Genomic DNA, 12462 nt, shown 5'->3' on the forward strand with positions numbered 1-12462 from the left:
CCTTTTTTAAACAGTGGGGTTACATTAGCTACCCTCCAATTCGTTGGAACTGTTCCAGAGTCGATAGAATTTTGAAAAATGACCAGCGATGCATCTACTATTTCTAGGGCCATTTCCTTAAGTACTCTGGGGAAGGGGAGGATCCAGTTGTCATGGTCCATGTAGGTACCAATGACATAGATAGGACTAGGAAAGGGATTGAGGAGTTAGGCAACAAATTGGAGAGCAGAACCTCAAGGGTAATAATCTCTGGATTATTACCTGAGCCACGTGCCAATTGGCAGAGGGCACAAGAGATTACTGAAATGAATATGTGGCTCAAAGACTGGTGTTGGAGAAGTGGGTTTCGGTTCATGGGGCACTGGCACCAGTACTGGGGAAAGTGGGGGCTGTACCATTGGGAGGGTCTGCACCTGAAGCATGCTGGGACCAGTTTTCTAGCAAACCGTATAACTAGGGAAGTAGAAAGGGATTTAAACTAAACAAGGGGGGAGAGGGATCAAGTTTGGGTAGATGTAGCAAATCAAGGGGTACAGTCAAGGCAGGAGAGCAGAATAGTAATATGGGAAATGAAGGTCAGAGAATGGCAGGAAGGGACAGAGAGAAAAAACCTAAGAAAACACCAACAGTCAAGACTAGATGTTACAAAGATAACAAAAAGTCAAAACTAAAGGCTCTGTATTTGAATGCATGTAGCATTCATAACAAAGCAGATAACAAAGAACTGATAGTGCACATTGAAGTAAATAAATACGATTGGACAAAATACTGAAGGACTGCCAGGTCCTGTGGAAAGATTCTACAGCATGAATCAGTGTCTTCAAAAGAGATGGGGTGGACCTTGTGGAATGGGTAGGAAATTCATACCATCACTGATAGACAATATTTTCTGACAAACTCACCTAAGGATCTATCCATAATGTAGTTCTGCTTCATGTGCTCGATTCGGGCCAGTTTCTGATCCATTGTCACTCGAGTCTTCCTTCCTTTCCCAAATGTTCCGTACATCACATCACTGAACCTGTACATAACATGACACAAAAGCATTCAGTCTGATATCTCGCAGTTAGCATATAACTCAAATTGTTCACTGTGATTATAAATTACTGGTATCTAAGTTCAAATATATCCTCAGAGGAAACATTCTCTACTTTGTCAGTGAAAAGCCAGCCACAGGGACAACTGCACAGTGCCGTATTAAGGCACCTGGCTGGAAGAGATAGACTTGGGTAACATATCTGGCAGGTCTGTCCCAGTTGTCTTGATTGGTACCTTGCAATAATACCATTCAGTATTTACTCAAGCTTGTCTTAGAACTATTTGGCCTGCACTTATGTGTTTAGAAGCAACACTGTAATATAGATGACACTATATACATACTGCTGGGAGACAGAAAACACCACCTCCAAAAAGGCCATGTTCTCTGCTTCTGGGACGAATATTGTTTTGGTCTAGTTGCCATGTGATTTTCACATTGTTGTCTTGTACAAACTATCCTCTTGACACTGGAGGAAATTTGCAGGCATAATGGTAAAACCACAAATGTAACCTTAGAAAAACTGTGCATATGCAAATCTTGAACTTGTGGAATTTTTTAATGTTGCTGCTAGACTCTGAATTCTCCTCATCCCTTCCTGCAGGGTAAAACAGTGCAAATTTAAAACACAAGTGGTTCAGCAACATAAATGAGGCATCACAGGTGGTTGTGCCTGAAGAGAGATGGGAGCAGAAAGCAAGAAAAACACACACACACACACACAACCAAGAGGTAGAGTAATAGAGGACAGAGTGTGGAGAGGATCGAGAAACTGAAAGGCGCACACAGCTAGACACAGTCAGAAAAAGGGCAAAGAAACATACTACAGATGCAAATTGCTACAGATGCAAATGAAGAGAAGGAACTGTGAAAGATAGATACACAGGAGGGAAGGCAAGGGAGAGAGAGGATAGAGAGTAAGTTAGACAGAGTAAGAAAATACAGAACTATAGCAAAGAGCTGCTCTGCGGTTCTAGCTGCTTATACACATTCTTTGCCGTCCCTCAAAGCAACTTCAGTATTGGTAGCAGATATAGCAATATTAAAATCTGGGAACTTTTGAATAGCAGACGACAAAACATCTTCTTAAAACAGTTACCACAGTAACTGAGGAAACAGAAGAAATCCATATGCCAATGCAATATATATAAAAAATTTTCAGTACTCTTTTTTATTTATTTGTAATATTAACATTTGAATTTGAAAATCCTGTTTCTTCTAAGTAAGTTTCTAGTGCATAATGTCTGCTGATAATAGTGTAACCATTTCTTGTGGACTGATAACAGAACATCAGCTGCACGAAAATACTAATTTCTTTTCCATTTTATTGCCTCAGAGGGTAAATGGCCCTACAATTCTGGGGATTGAGGAGAGTGGAAAGAGGGAGGATTGCCTGCCAGTGGGGGCAGAAGGCACACCAAGTTCTGGGCAATTCTTCTGCCCGCCCTCTATGTCAAGGAGGCATGTTGAGGGAGTACACAACAATTACATCCATTGTACTCAATAGAAATCTTGCCAGAGGGTGTTGCTTACCGTTTTAAATATTAGGATAATTTGATAATTTAAATGATGTCCCTTCTCACTGCTTTTATTTTCTTCCTGGCTGTTAGATGGGTGATTCTGAAGTGCATGGGTCACTCAACCCAATTATGTTGAGGATCCTGTCTCTGAGATTTGGGACATGATCTGTACCTATGTAGATCCATCCTCATGGGTGGCTGAGTGTTCTGCTCCACCACAGTACTACCATCTGAGTGGGACTTCTGGAATTTCAGGTCTCTGTATTGTGTTACTAAGTTGTACAGGCCAGGAAGCTCCAGGCTTGACTAATGATTTGTGTTACACAGGGAAAAAACAGCCATGGTTCTTGTTCCTGATTATTAGCCAGCAATTCCTGCTGGAAATACATATGGTTGAAACTGAAGATAGCATCGGGCTTGGCGATGTTGCTTCCCATGGCTGAGTGGCCAACTACACTTATCGCCACATATAAAACTTGATAATATTTTCTAAAAAATAAACAAGTAAAATATTTCTTCCTCCTTAATTACTTGCTTTCCACTTTACATTTAACACGTACCATTACCTATCGAGGAGGTGAGGAGAACCAACGTTCCTGACTCCTGTCCATAATGATTGTATTATAAAAATATTGAATGTTTTATTTAATATGTATATATCGCCCGAGTTATTATCTGAATTTTCTGTTCACTGGGCTAATGAACTGACCATTAGGGAATCCTGGAAGAAGACCCAAAATAACACATTTTTTGATTCTCTTTACCTCCAATTACCCTAGTGAAAATCCAGAGTATGGGGAAGCAGAAGTGACTCAACAGTTTGCTGTGCTGTGCAAGTAAGCCTGGCCCTTTAGGCTCTTTCTTAGCCTTGCAAGCTTCACCCTACATAGGTTCTACAGCAAGTAAGACACAAGGAATATATGCTTTCATTCATTTTCAGCTACTTCTTCTAATGGATTTGTTTAGACTTTCTAATTGGTTACTATGTTCAGTCTCTCCTCAGACACAGATTGGAGGCTATATCATTATTTCGCAGTCCCACTTGTTTTATATAGAGATGCATTTATTTTTAGTTCTAGAGAAGGCTTATTTAAAATCCAATAGTATGACATTATGTAGTATTACAGTATTATTGTAAACTCATCATCCCTTTCCATATACTAATTTTCTAAGTGGGTGTTGGCTGTAAACCAGAGCTTTCCAATTAAATTCATTCACAGCCAGTCATTGACTTAATATCCTCTTCATAAAGAAATTTACCACTGTTTCCTTATTTAAAAGGTCCTTACAATATCTACAAAAGGAGATATTTGAAATTTGCCCTTAAGTACTATTTTGGTTTGAGTTTCTTTCAAGTCTGATACAGAAGTACAAGTTGCTGGTCTGAAACCTCATCAATTCAATGTGTGGTTGAAGATCTTATTATTTACCAGATCTGAAGCTTTTTATTTTCATCTATTGCACAATAATTGCGTTATAAAATATACTGAATGTTTTATATAATATATATAACATATATCGACCGAGTTGCTATCTAATGCTATCCGACTGTATTATTTAATGTATTGACTATGATTTAATACATACTAGCAATTATCCAACCAGTCAATCTTCCATGGTTTTACTCAAAATATGTGCTTCTTTCTCCATCTAGGATTTCTCTGATTGCTTCCCACTCTAATTCTTTCCGATTTCCATAACAATTTGCATTTCTATGGCACCTTTAGCATAGTAAAATGTCCCAAAGCACTTCACAAGAGTGTAATTAGACAGAAATTGACACTGAGCCAAAAATGGAGTCATTAGATCAGGTCATCAAAAATTTGGTCCAAGTGGCAGATTTTAAGAAGTGCCTTAAAGGAAGAGAGAAGGGGGAGAGATTTACAGAGGCAACTGCAGAGGTTAAGGCCTAGCCAGCTGAAGACCTAGCTGCCAATGGTGGTGTAAATGCAATGGCAGATGTGTAAGAGGTCAGAGTTAGAGGAACACAGAGCTCTCAAGGGTTTATAGGGCTGGAGGAGATTACAGAGATAGGGAGAGGTGACGGCATGAAGGGATTTGAACACAAGGATGAAAATTTTAAAATCATGGCATTAATGGACTGGGAGTCAATGCAGGTCAGCAAGGTCAATTATTTTGTCCTCTTTTCATTTTTGCTCTATTTTCCACAACTAATTTTTCTCACGCTGGGGAGCCTCCTTCCAACTCAGCTCTCAAGGATCATGCAGTTTTATTTTGCTCCTCTATGGGAAAGGAAGTGCCCTTGCTTGTTTCTATATGATAAACTGTCTGAACTGCCATCTCATCTATTCAACATAGGCACATAGGAGCGGGAATAGGCCATTCAGTCAAGCCTGCTCCACCATTCAATTAGATCATGGCTGATCATCTACCTCAATGCCACTTTCCTGCGCTATCCCCATATCTCTTGATGTTATTAGTTTCAGCCAAGGGTACTGATCCCTATGGGTTTTTTTTACTTCCTTACTGTATCTTCCATTTGCCAGTTTATATCATAATGATTACAACCATTAATTAGGTTGAATGTATTCCTGGAGGTTTGATCTGTGGTATTTGATACTGTGATGAAATATTAGATCATGTGCAGGCTCATAATTCAGTACAGAACCAAGCTGAAAGCACAAGGCACAGAAGATAACTGAAAAAGGAAATAAGGGGGACAAAAGAATGTATGAGAATAGATTAGTGAGTGACATAAAAAATAATCTTTTATAAACGTATAAATAATAATAGGGTAGTCAAAGGGGGGTGCGACTGATTAAGGACCAAAAGGGAGATCTTCTTGTGGAGGCAGAAGGTGTGGCTGAGGTACTAGATGAGAACTTTTCATCTGTCTTCACTAATGAAGATGATGTTACAAATGTCACAGTAAAGGCAAATGGAAGTAAAGAAACTGGATGAGATCAAAATAGATAAAGAGGAAGCATTTAGAAAGTTGGCAGTGCTCAAAGTAGAAGTGTTGGTTTGTCTGCATGGGATGCATCCTAGGTTGCTGAGGGAAGTGAGGGTGGAAATTGGGAAGGCTCTGGAAACAATCTTCCATTCCTCCCTAGATATGGGAGTGGTGCCAGAGAACTGGAGGTTTGCAAATGTTACACCCCTGTTCAAAAAAGGGGAGAAGGATAAGCCTGGCAACCACAGTTGAGTCAGCTTAATGTTGGTGGTGGGGAAACTTTTAGAAACAATAATCTGGGACAAAGTTAATTGGCACTTGGAAAAATATGGGTTAATAAACGAAAGCTGGTACAGATTTGTTAAATGTAAATTGTGTTTGACTAATTTGATTGAGTTCGTTCATGAAGTACCTGAGAAAGTTGGTGAGGGAAGTGTGGTTGATGTGTATATGAACTTTGAAAAATGTTTGATAAAGTACCACATTTAAAGGGATTTAAAAGGGCAGAGGATGTGTGGATGTGTAACTGGCTAAGGGACTGAAAGCGGAGAACAGTGGTGAGCAGTTGCCTTTCACAAGAATACAAGAAATAGTAGTAGGAGTAGACCATATGGCCCGTCGAGCTTGCTCTACCATTAAAAACGATTATGGCTGATCTTAGGCTTCAACTCTACTTTCCCGCCTGCTCGCCATATCCCTTTATTCCCCGAGAGACCAAAAATCTGTCTATCCCAGCCTTAAATGTATTCAACGATGGAGCATCCACAACCCTCTGGGGTAGAGAATTCCAAAGATTCATAACCCTTTGAGTGAAGTAATTTCTCCTCATCTCAGTCCTAAATGATCGGCCTCTTATCCTGAGACTGTGCTGCTGTGTTTTAGATTCCCCGACCAACAGAAACAACCTCTCAGTGTCTGCCCTATCCAGTCCCTTCAGAATCTTGTATGTTTCAATGAGATTGCCTCTCATTTTTCTAAACTCCAGACTGGAGGAAAGTGTGTAGTGGTGTACTCCAAGGATCAGTGTTGGATCACTGCTCTTTTTGATATAAATGAATGGCCTGGACTTGGGAATACAGGGCATAATTTCAAATTTAGCAAATGACAAAAAACTTGGAAATGTAATAAACAGAAAGGAGGACACAGACAGACTGGTGAAATGGGCAAACACATGACAGATAAAATGTAATGCAGAGAAGTGTAAAGTGAAATCTGGGCCCTGCACTCAAGAGATAAATGACTACTACTATCCATGGAGGCTAGCAGCAGCCCCTTTAACCTGTTCCCTAATATTGCTCCTCCCATGAAGGGGAGCACTACAGCAAAGTCTTCGAAGTAGAAATTGAAGAAACACTGCTTACATCGTTACTAAGGGAAAGCATGGGTGCACTAAATAGGCAGGAAGACTACCGTATATATTTTGCAATGAAACACTGCTTTGGTCTCTGAATGTCAGCTGGGAGAGTGGGGGAATCGTCAAAAAAGGCAGCCTCATTGCCAGATGGCTGTAACAAGGATTGTACTATTGGTAAAGTAGCTACTCCATAGCAAATAAGAGCGCAAAGAAAGCTGGACTGTGGGAGCATGGTGATATTAGTGGAAATAGTTGTTGATTACAGTGGTTTAGGGCATTTGTCCCACATACATGTTGATGAGTTCCATTGTTGCTTCTATTTTTTTCCTCACTGTCTTCCTGTCGCTCTCCTGCCCCATGATCTTGCACTTTTATTTTGATTCCTCAATCTATTGCTTAATTATGCAGCGATAAAAAGCGGAAGCACTGCTTCAACATGCCTATCGTAGTCTCCACTGTGCCTTTGAATGGTAGTACCAGTCTTAATATAATACTAATGGAAGTCTTGTGCCTAATTAGCAATTGCTTGATGGCAGTTTTCTTGGTCCATGGCCCTCAGTAAAGGACACCAACTAGGTTGAACAAAGAGATGAGATAAATCAGAAAGTATTGACTGCGGAAGGCTAAGTTTGGGTTTTAAGAGCCTGGGGAATGCAAGAAGAAAAGACTGAAGGAGTAAGGAGCTTTTAAAGTCCTGGAATTAACACACCGAATTTTAATTTCAAAACTGTGAAGTTCCCGGTAGGAGGAAGTAAACTTAAATTGGTGTAATTACTGCTTGGGACAAAGAAGTCCGGAAAACGTATAGAGGCACCACCCATAATAGAAGTGATAGAGAGACAGAGATGAGAAAGGTTGTGATAGAGACAGAAATTACAAGCCAGAAGGGATAAAGGAATCATCTATCAGACAAGAAGCTTCTTTTTTTACCCTGTCCAGTAATGTGAATGAAGAAAGAAAATGTTTGTCATGAAAGAAGAAATTGAGCTTCTTGGAGGCAGCTTTAGCAATAAAGTTCTTTTGATTATAAGAGATAGTGAGTCCAAGAAGGTCAACTCAGATTGAAGCCATCAAAGGTAAGAGATGGTAGTTTTTGATTGGACTTAGGAGAGACATGATGAAATAAGAGGTTCTGCTAGACCCTTGCCACAATTCCAGAGGATTCTACCAGAAGACAAAGGGAATTGATTGTACTGGGACTCCATCGATTCCAGGATTTTTTAATCAGCCCTTTGAGCAATGGATGGTGAGTGGAGGAGATGATTGGTATGGAAAGGGAACAGATTAGGTGCTATATAAATGCAACTCTTTCCTTTTTTTCTTTAAGTGTTATCTTCAGCTGTAAATACTGATCTAAATGAGGCAGGAAAATGAAAAGTGGTTTGAAGAATTTTTAAAAATGGTTTGACTGGTTGGTTTGTTGTGGTTTATGTACTATGTAGAAGACTTCATATAAATACTAGCATATGAGGGCACATAATGTGGTCTTGGTGCAGTACCACAGGAATCGAAGCTCCTGAAGCTCTGCGTGCCCCTGTACCCAACGAACTGAACTCACACAATAACATGAGATTAGATTACTTAAATATTTTTGGCATTCTCCTGCATGATGCGCTGAGTGTGCCATGTGAATCAGGGACAGAATGACCATTAGCAGCGACCAGTGAAGGGCTGTTAGATGCCCTACCAGTAATGCTGTTTTCTTTTCCCTAAAGACAATGGAGAACTCTGGGTTTGGTTGTTGGAGGTTAAAAAAAAACACCGGAGCAGGAAGGAAAGACGGCCCTATCTGAAGAGGAGAACTACGCAGCAGCACTTTTTGTTCCCTTTTGAGTTGGGCCTTCTTTGAAGCATCTATTCCAAGTAGATGCTGAGCAACTGGAATGCTGTTCAGTAATTTCAACCAGATTATAAGAAACTTGCATATGATTCGAGTTTTTAATGTGACTTCAGACAGTTGTTGCACAGGCGTCTAGTGTTTTTGGCACTTCCTGCTTTCACTACCCCACACTCATTCAGGCCAGCATTCTCAATGGCATGGGGCCCCTGCGACTGAAATACAACAGTGCTTCAGCAGCATCATTAATCCCATAATACCCCTGACTTTATAATAGTGACAGTCTAAATAACCTCCTACAAGTGTGTACCTGTACAGTCAGGTGTTTAGTCATTGAACTCAGATGAATACGCACGCTTTATTCTGTGCTTCAATTTCTTTCTGCAACTCCTCTTTTCCCAGTTCATTACATAGCACTTGAAGATTAGGATAGGGCACTAGCACTGAAACAAAGGTGTAAATAAAATCACTGATTTGTTTCTTCAGTACAGGTTTTACTGTAATATTTTAACATATAATAGAATATCTCCAATATCTTTGCTCACTGGATGTCATATGATCACAAGATAATTACAGATGAGGAAGACCATTCAGCCCATCATAATTCATCACTCCAGAAAAACCATAAACCATTACAGCATCTAATTGTTTTTTAAATGATTCCAGAATTTTCCCCTCCACTATACTATGTGAAGTAAAATAGGTAATGGCTGAAGAGAGTGAGGCAATTATAGGCCCCTTCAAAGCACTGACTGAGATTTTGCTCAGCACTGACTGAGGTTGGAACCTTGAACCCTGATCAGTATGGGTCAGTTCCACATCATGCTGTGTACTGAACTCTACATTCTACCTTGTGGGGACTACAGCGAGGAGCCAGAGTTGTAGGTATCACAAATTGGAGATTCAGAGCTATAATGCCAAAGCCATTTCTCTTGAAGAATAGCTTCCCCAATGGGTACACAAGAGCTTAAAATTTACTGTATGTGCCTATGTTTTTATGTTATTGCGGAGACTTGGTAAGACCTTTCAATATTCAATAAATTAAAATTGTATAACATAACTTCTTTGCCTGCCTTCCCGCTCCAGTACAAAATTCTGTTGTAAAAACAGAAAATGCTGGAAATACTCAGCAGGCCAGGCAGCATCTGTGGAGAGAGAAAAAGATTTAACATTTCAGATTGATGACCTTTCATCAGAACTGGGAAAAGTTAGAAAGGTACTGGTTTTAAGTAAGTGAAAGTGGGGTGAGTGGAAAAATGAACAAAGAGTAAGGTCAGTGATAAGGTGGAAGACAGGAAAGATTGAATGACAAAAGAGCTGGTAGTGCAAGGCCAAAGGGAGTGGTAATGGGAAAAGTGAAGAAAGTAAAGATGCATGTGGAGCAGGTGCAAATGGCAGAATAATGGACAGCTGCAGTTTGAAAGCAAAAAAAAAGAGAAAAGCAAGAGAGTAAAACCAAAACCAGCCAAAAAAAGATACAAAATGGGGGCAGAGGTTACAGTTTGAAATTGATGTACTCAATATAAATGTTGCTGTAAAATGTTTAATTGAAAGATGAGGTGTTGTTCCTTGAGCTTCACTGGAACACTGCAGGAGGCAGAGGACGGAGACGTCAGCACAAGGGCAAGGTAGAGAGACTTAAAATGACTGGTGACTGGATGCTCAGGGTCACGCTTGCGGACTGAACAGAGGTGTTCCACAAAACAGTCACCAATCTATGTTTGGTCTCTCCACTGTAGAGTAGACCATATTGTGAGCAGTGAATACAGTATACTATATTGAATGAAGTACACGTAAATCGCTGTTTCACTTAGAAGGAGTGTTTGGGGCCTTGGACTGTGGGGAGGGAGGAGGTAAGTGAGAGGTGATATTGCTTACCAGCAAAATTTTGAAATGGGATTATTTTACACATACAAATCTTTTTTGTGTCTTGTCCTATAAAAGAAAATCTAGACCAACCAAAAATCCAAAAAAAATCATATCAGTTGGGATCTATTCTGACAGTGATTTATTCACAGTATATTAATTCCTTGCAATAGGTCACAGGAGCTCATTGGTATATGGATTATCAACAATTTAAACGGAACAGGCACAAATGAAAACAAACTGATAGGCCTGGCAGCAACAACAAAGTTTTGCAAAAGCAAAATACTGCGGATGCTGAAAATCTGAAATAAAAACTGAAAATGCTGGAATTAAGCCCGAGAAAGGGGTGCAACACATAACAATTTAGCAGTGAGATGGTCTATGTCCAATCTGCATTGGGAATGATCCCACTGTTAAATGCATGGGGCCTGTTTTTAGGCTTCCTGGCAAAATGCCTAAACCAGGTGTTCCGCACTTGATGAGTATGTAATTATGTAATGGCTGTTGAAAATTTCAAAATGAAGCAGCCAGGAGCAGGACAGGTGTTGGCAGGATTCTTCAATGAAAGATAAGCTCCAACTTTTTAAAAAACCATTCCTGCAGATCCAAGAGGATCAGGCATGCTCCTCTGACTCCACAGGCTTCACAATAACCCTTTCCCTTCATAGCTAATTCTAACCTCCCCTTCCAGAACTTAACTGGAACTTAGTTTTACACTGTGTACCCACATCAATTAGAAACTTGATTTGGACCTGTCCCGAACTCATTATGAACCCTTATAAGCAGCAGGCAAAGTCTTGGCTGAATTCAAGTGCAGGCCCTTGATGTATAAATGAAGCATAATTAATCCACTACACCACTCAGTCCCATGATACTTTTTTTTTTAAGGTGAGTAGAAGGAGGCACCTTAATGGGTGTATTACCGTACTTTGATCTTTGCAGCTTGGAGTTGCTTTCGATGTGGCAATTTCACTCCAGGCCTTGTGATAATCATCAAAAGCGATCCTTTTAATTCTGCAGTGAGGCATAATTATTCATGTTAATTTTAAGAGCTTACCCATTCCTCTACATGTACACACATTGTTAAAATGGTGCATTTAGCATGCAAAGGGTAATAGATGAGGATGAAAATCTAGCTTGGTACTGCTTTTATCATCGATCAAAAAGTGAGCAATGGTCATGGAAATCCCTCTGTAAAAAAGAGGTCCAAAGGAATTAATCAAAAAATGGGAACCTGATGGGTTTACAGAAGTTACTGGATAACACAAATCTCCTGTTTCCTTTGATTTTCTCATTTTTCCTCTTCCCTCCTGAAGACACTGATTCATGTTAGAGATATGTTCTATAATCACCAGTAGCACTCCAGGAACCCAGCCAAGTAGCCATTCTTCAAGTGTGACCCTTGACAATGAACAGCAGACTTTCATTTGGGTTGGGGGTGGGTGGGTGGTGGGAGGGAGTGGTTGAGTCCACAGGCACAGTTAAAGAGGAGGAGTTCCAGGAGACCTTTGAAGGCAGGGAGAGAAGCAGTGCTTTTGGGAGAGAATTTTAGAGGATAGAGACATAATGACTGAATGATCAGCCTCCAATGAAGAAACAGAGGGAGTGAGGAACAAATAATCATACAGACTCAGAGGAGTGTAAAGAAGTATGGCTGGAGAGGGTGGTGTGAAACAATGAAGAGATCTGAAGGCGAGAACCAAGGTCTTCAAATTGACTTGCTGGGGCACAGGAGCTTGGCAGAGGCGATGAGTATACAGAACTTTGCAGAAAGAAACATGGGCTGGATTTTAAGGAGCCCTCGATGTCGGGATCTGTGGTGGAGGTTGCGGTTGGAGAAGGCCTGAAGATGGCCCTGGATGAGGCCCATCACGGACCTCAACTCCGGCAGGACCCGACCCTAACCTCCCAGCAGCGACAAGGCACCGTGGCGGA

At 40.5% G+C, this 12462-nt stretch overlaps 1 protein-coding gene across 7 annotated transcripts in view; it reads right to left on the minus strand.

The window, feature by feature from the left end:
* Positions 1 to 12462, minus strand: part of LOC137372548 (ubiquitin-conjugating enzyme E2 U-like) — a 92563-nt gene that overhangs the window by 6519 nt on the left and 73582 nt on the right. For 6 of the 7 annotated variants that reach the window (XM_068036457.1, XM_068036453.1, XM_068036458.1 and 3 more), the window contains 3 exons: positions 11456 to 11541; positions 9017 to 9104; positions 903 to 1021 (listed from right to left, as the gene is read on the minus strand). In XM_068036457.1, the coding sequence (XP_067892558.1) occupies positions 903 to 1021; positions 9017 to 9104; positions 11456 to 11541 (293 nt within the window). The remainder of the gene's footprint in view (positions 1 to 902; positions 1022 to 9016; positions 9105 to 11455; positions 11542 to 12462) is intronic. The other variant, XM_068036460.1, reaches the window with a different exon arrangement.

The sequence above is a fragment of the Heterodontus francisci genome, chromosome 8 (genome assembly GCF_036365525.1).
Source record: "Heterodontus francisci isolate sHetFra1 chromosome 8, sHetFra1.hap1, whole genome shotgun sequence".
In the NCBI taxonomy this organism is placed as follows: Eukaryota; Metazoa; Chordata; class Chondrichthyes; order Heterodontiformes; family Heterodontidae; genus Heterodontus; species Heterodontus francisci.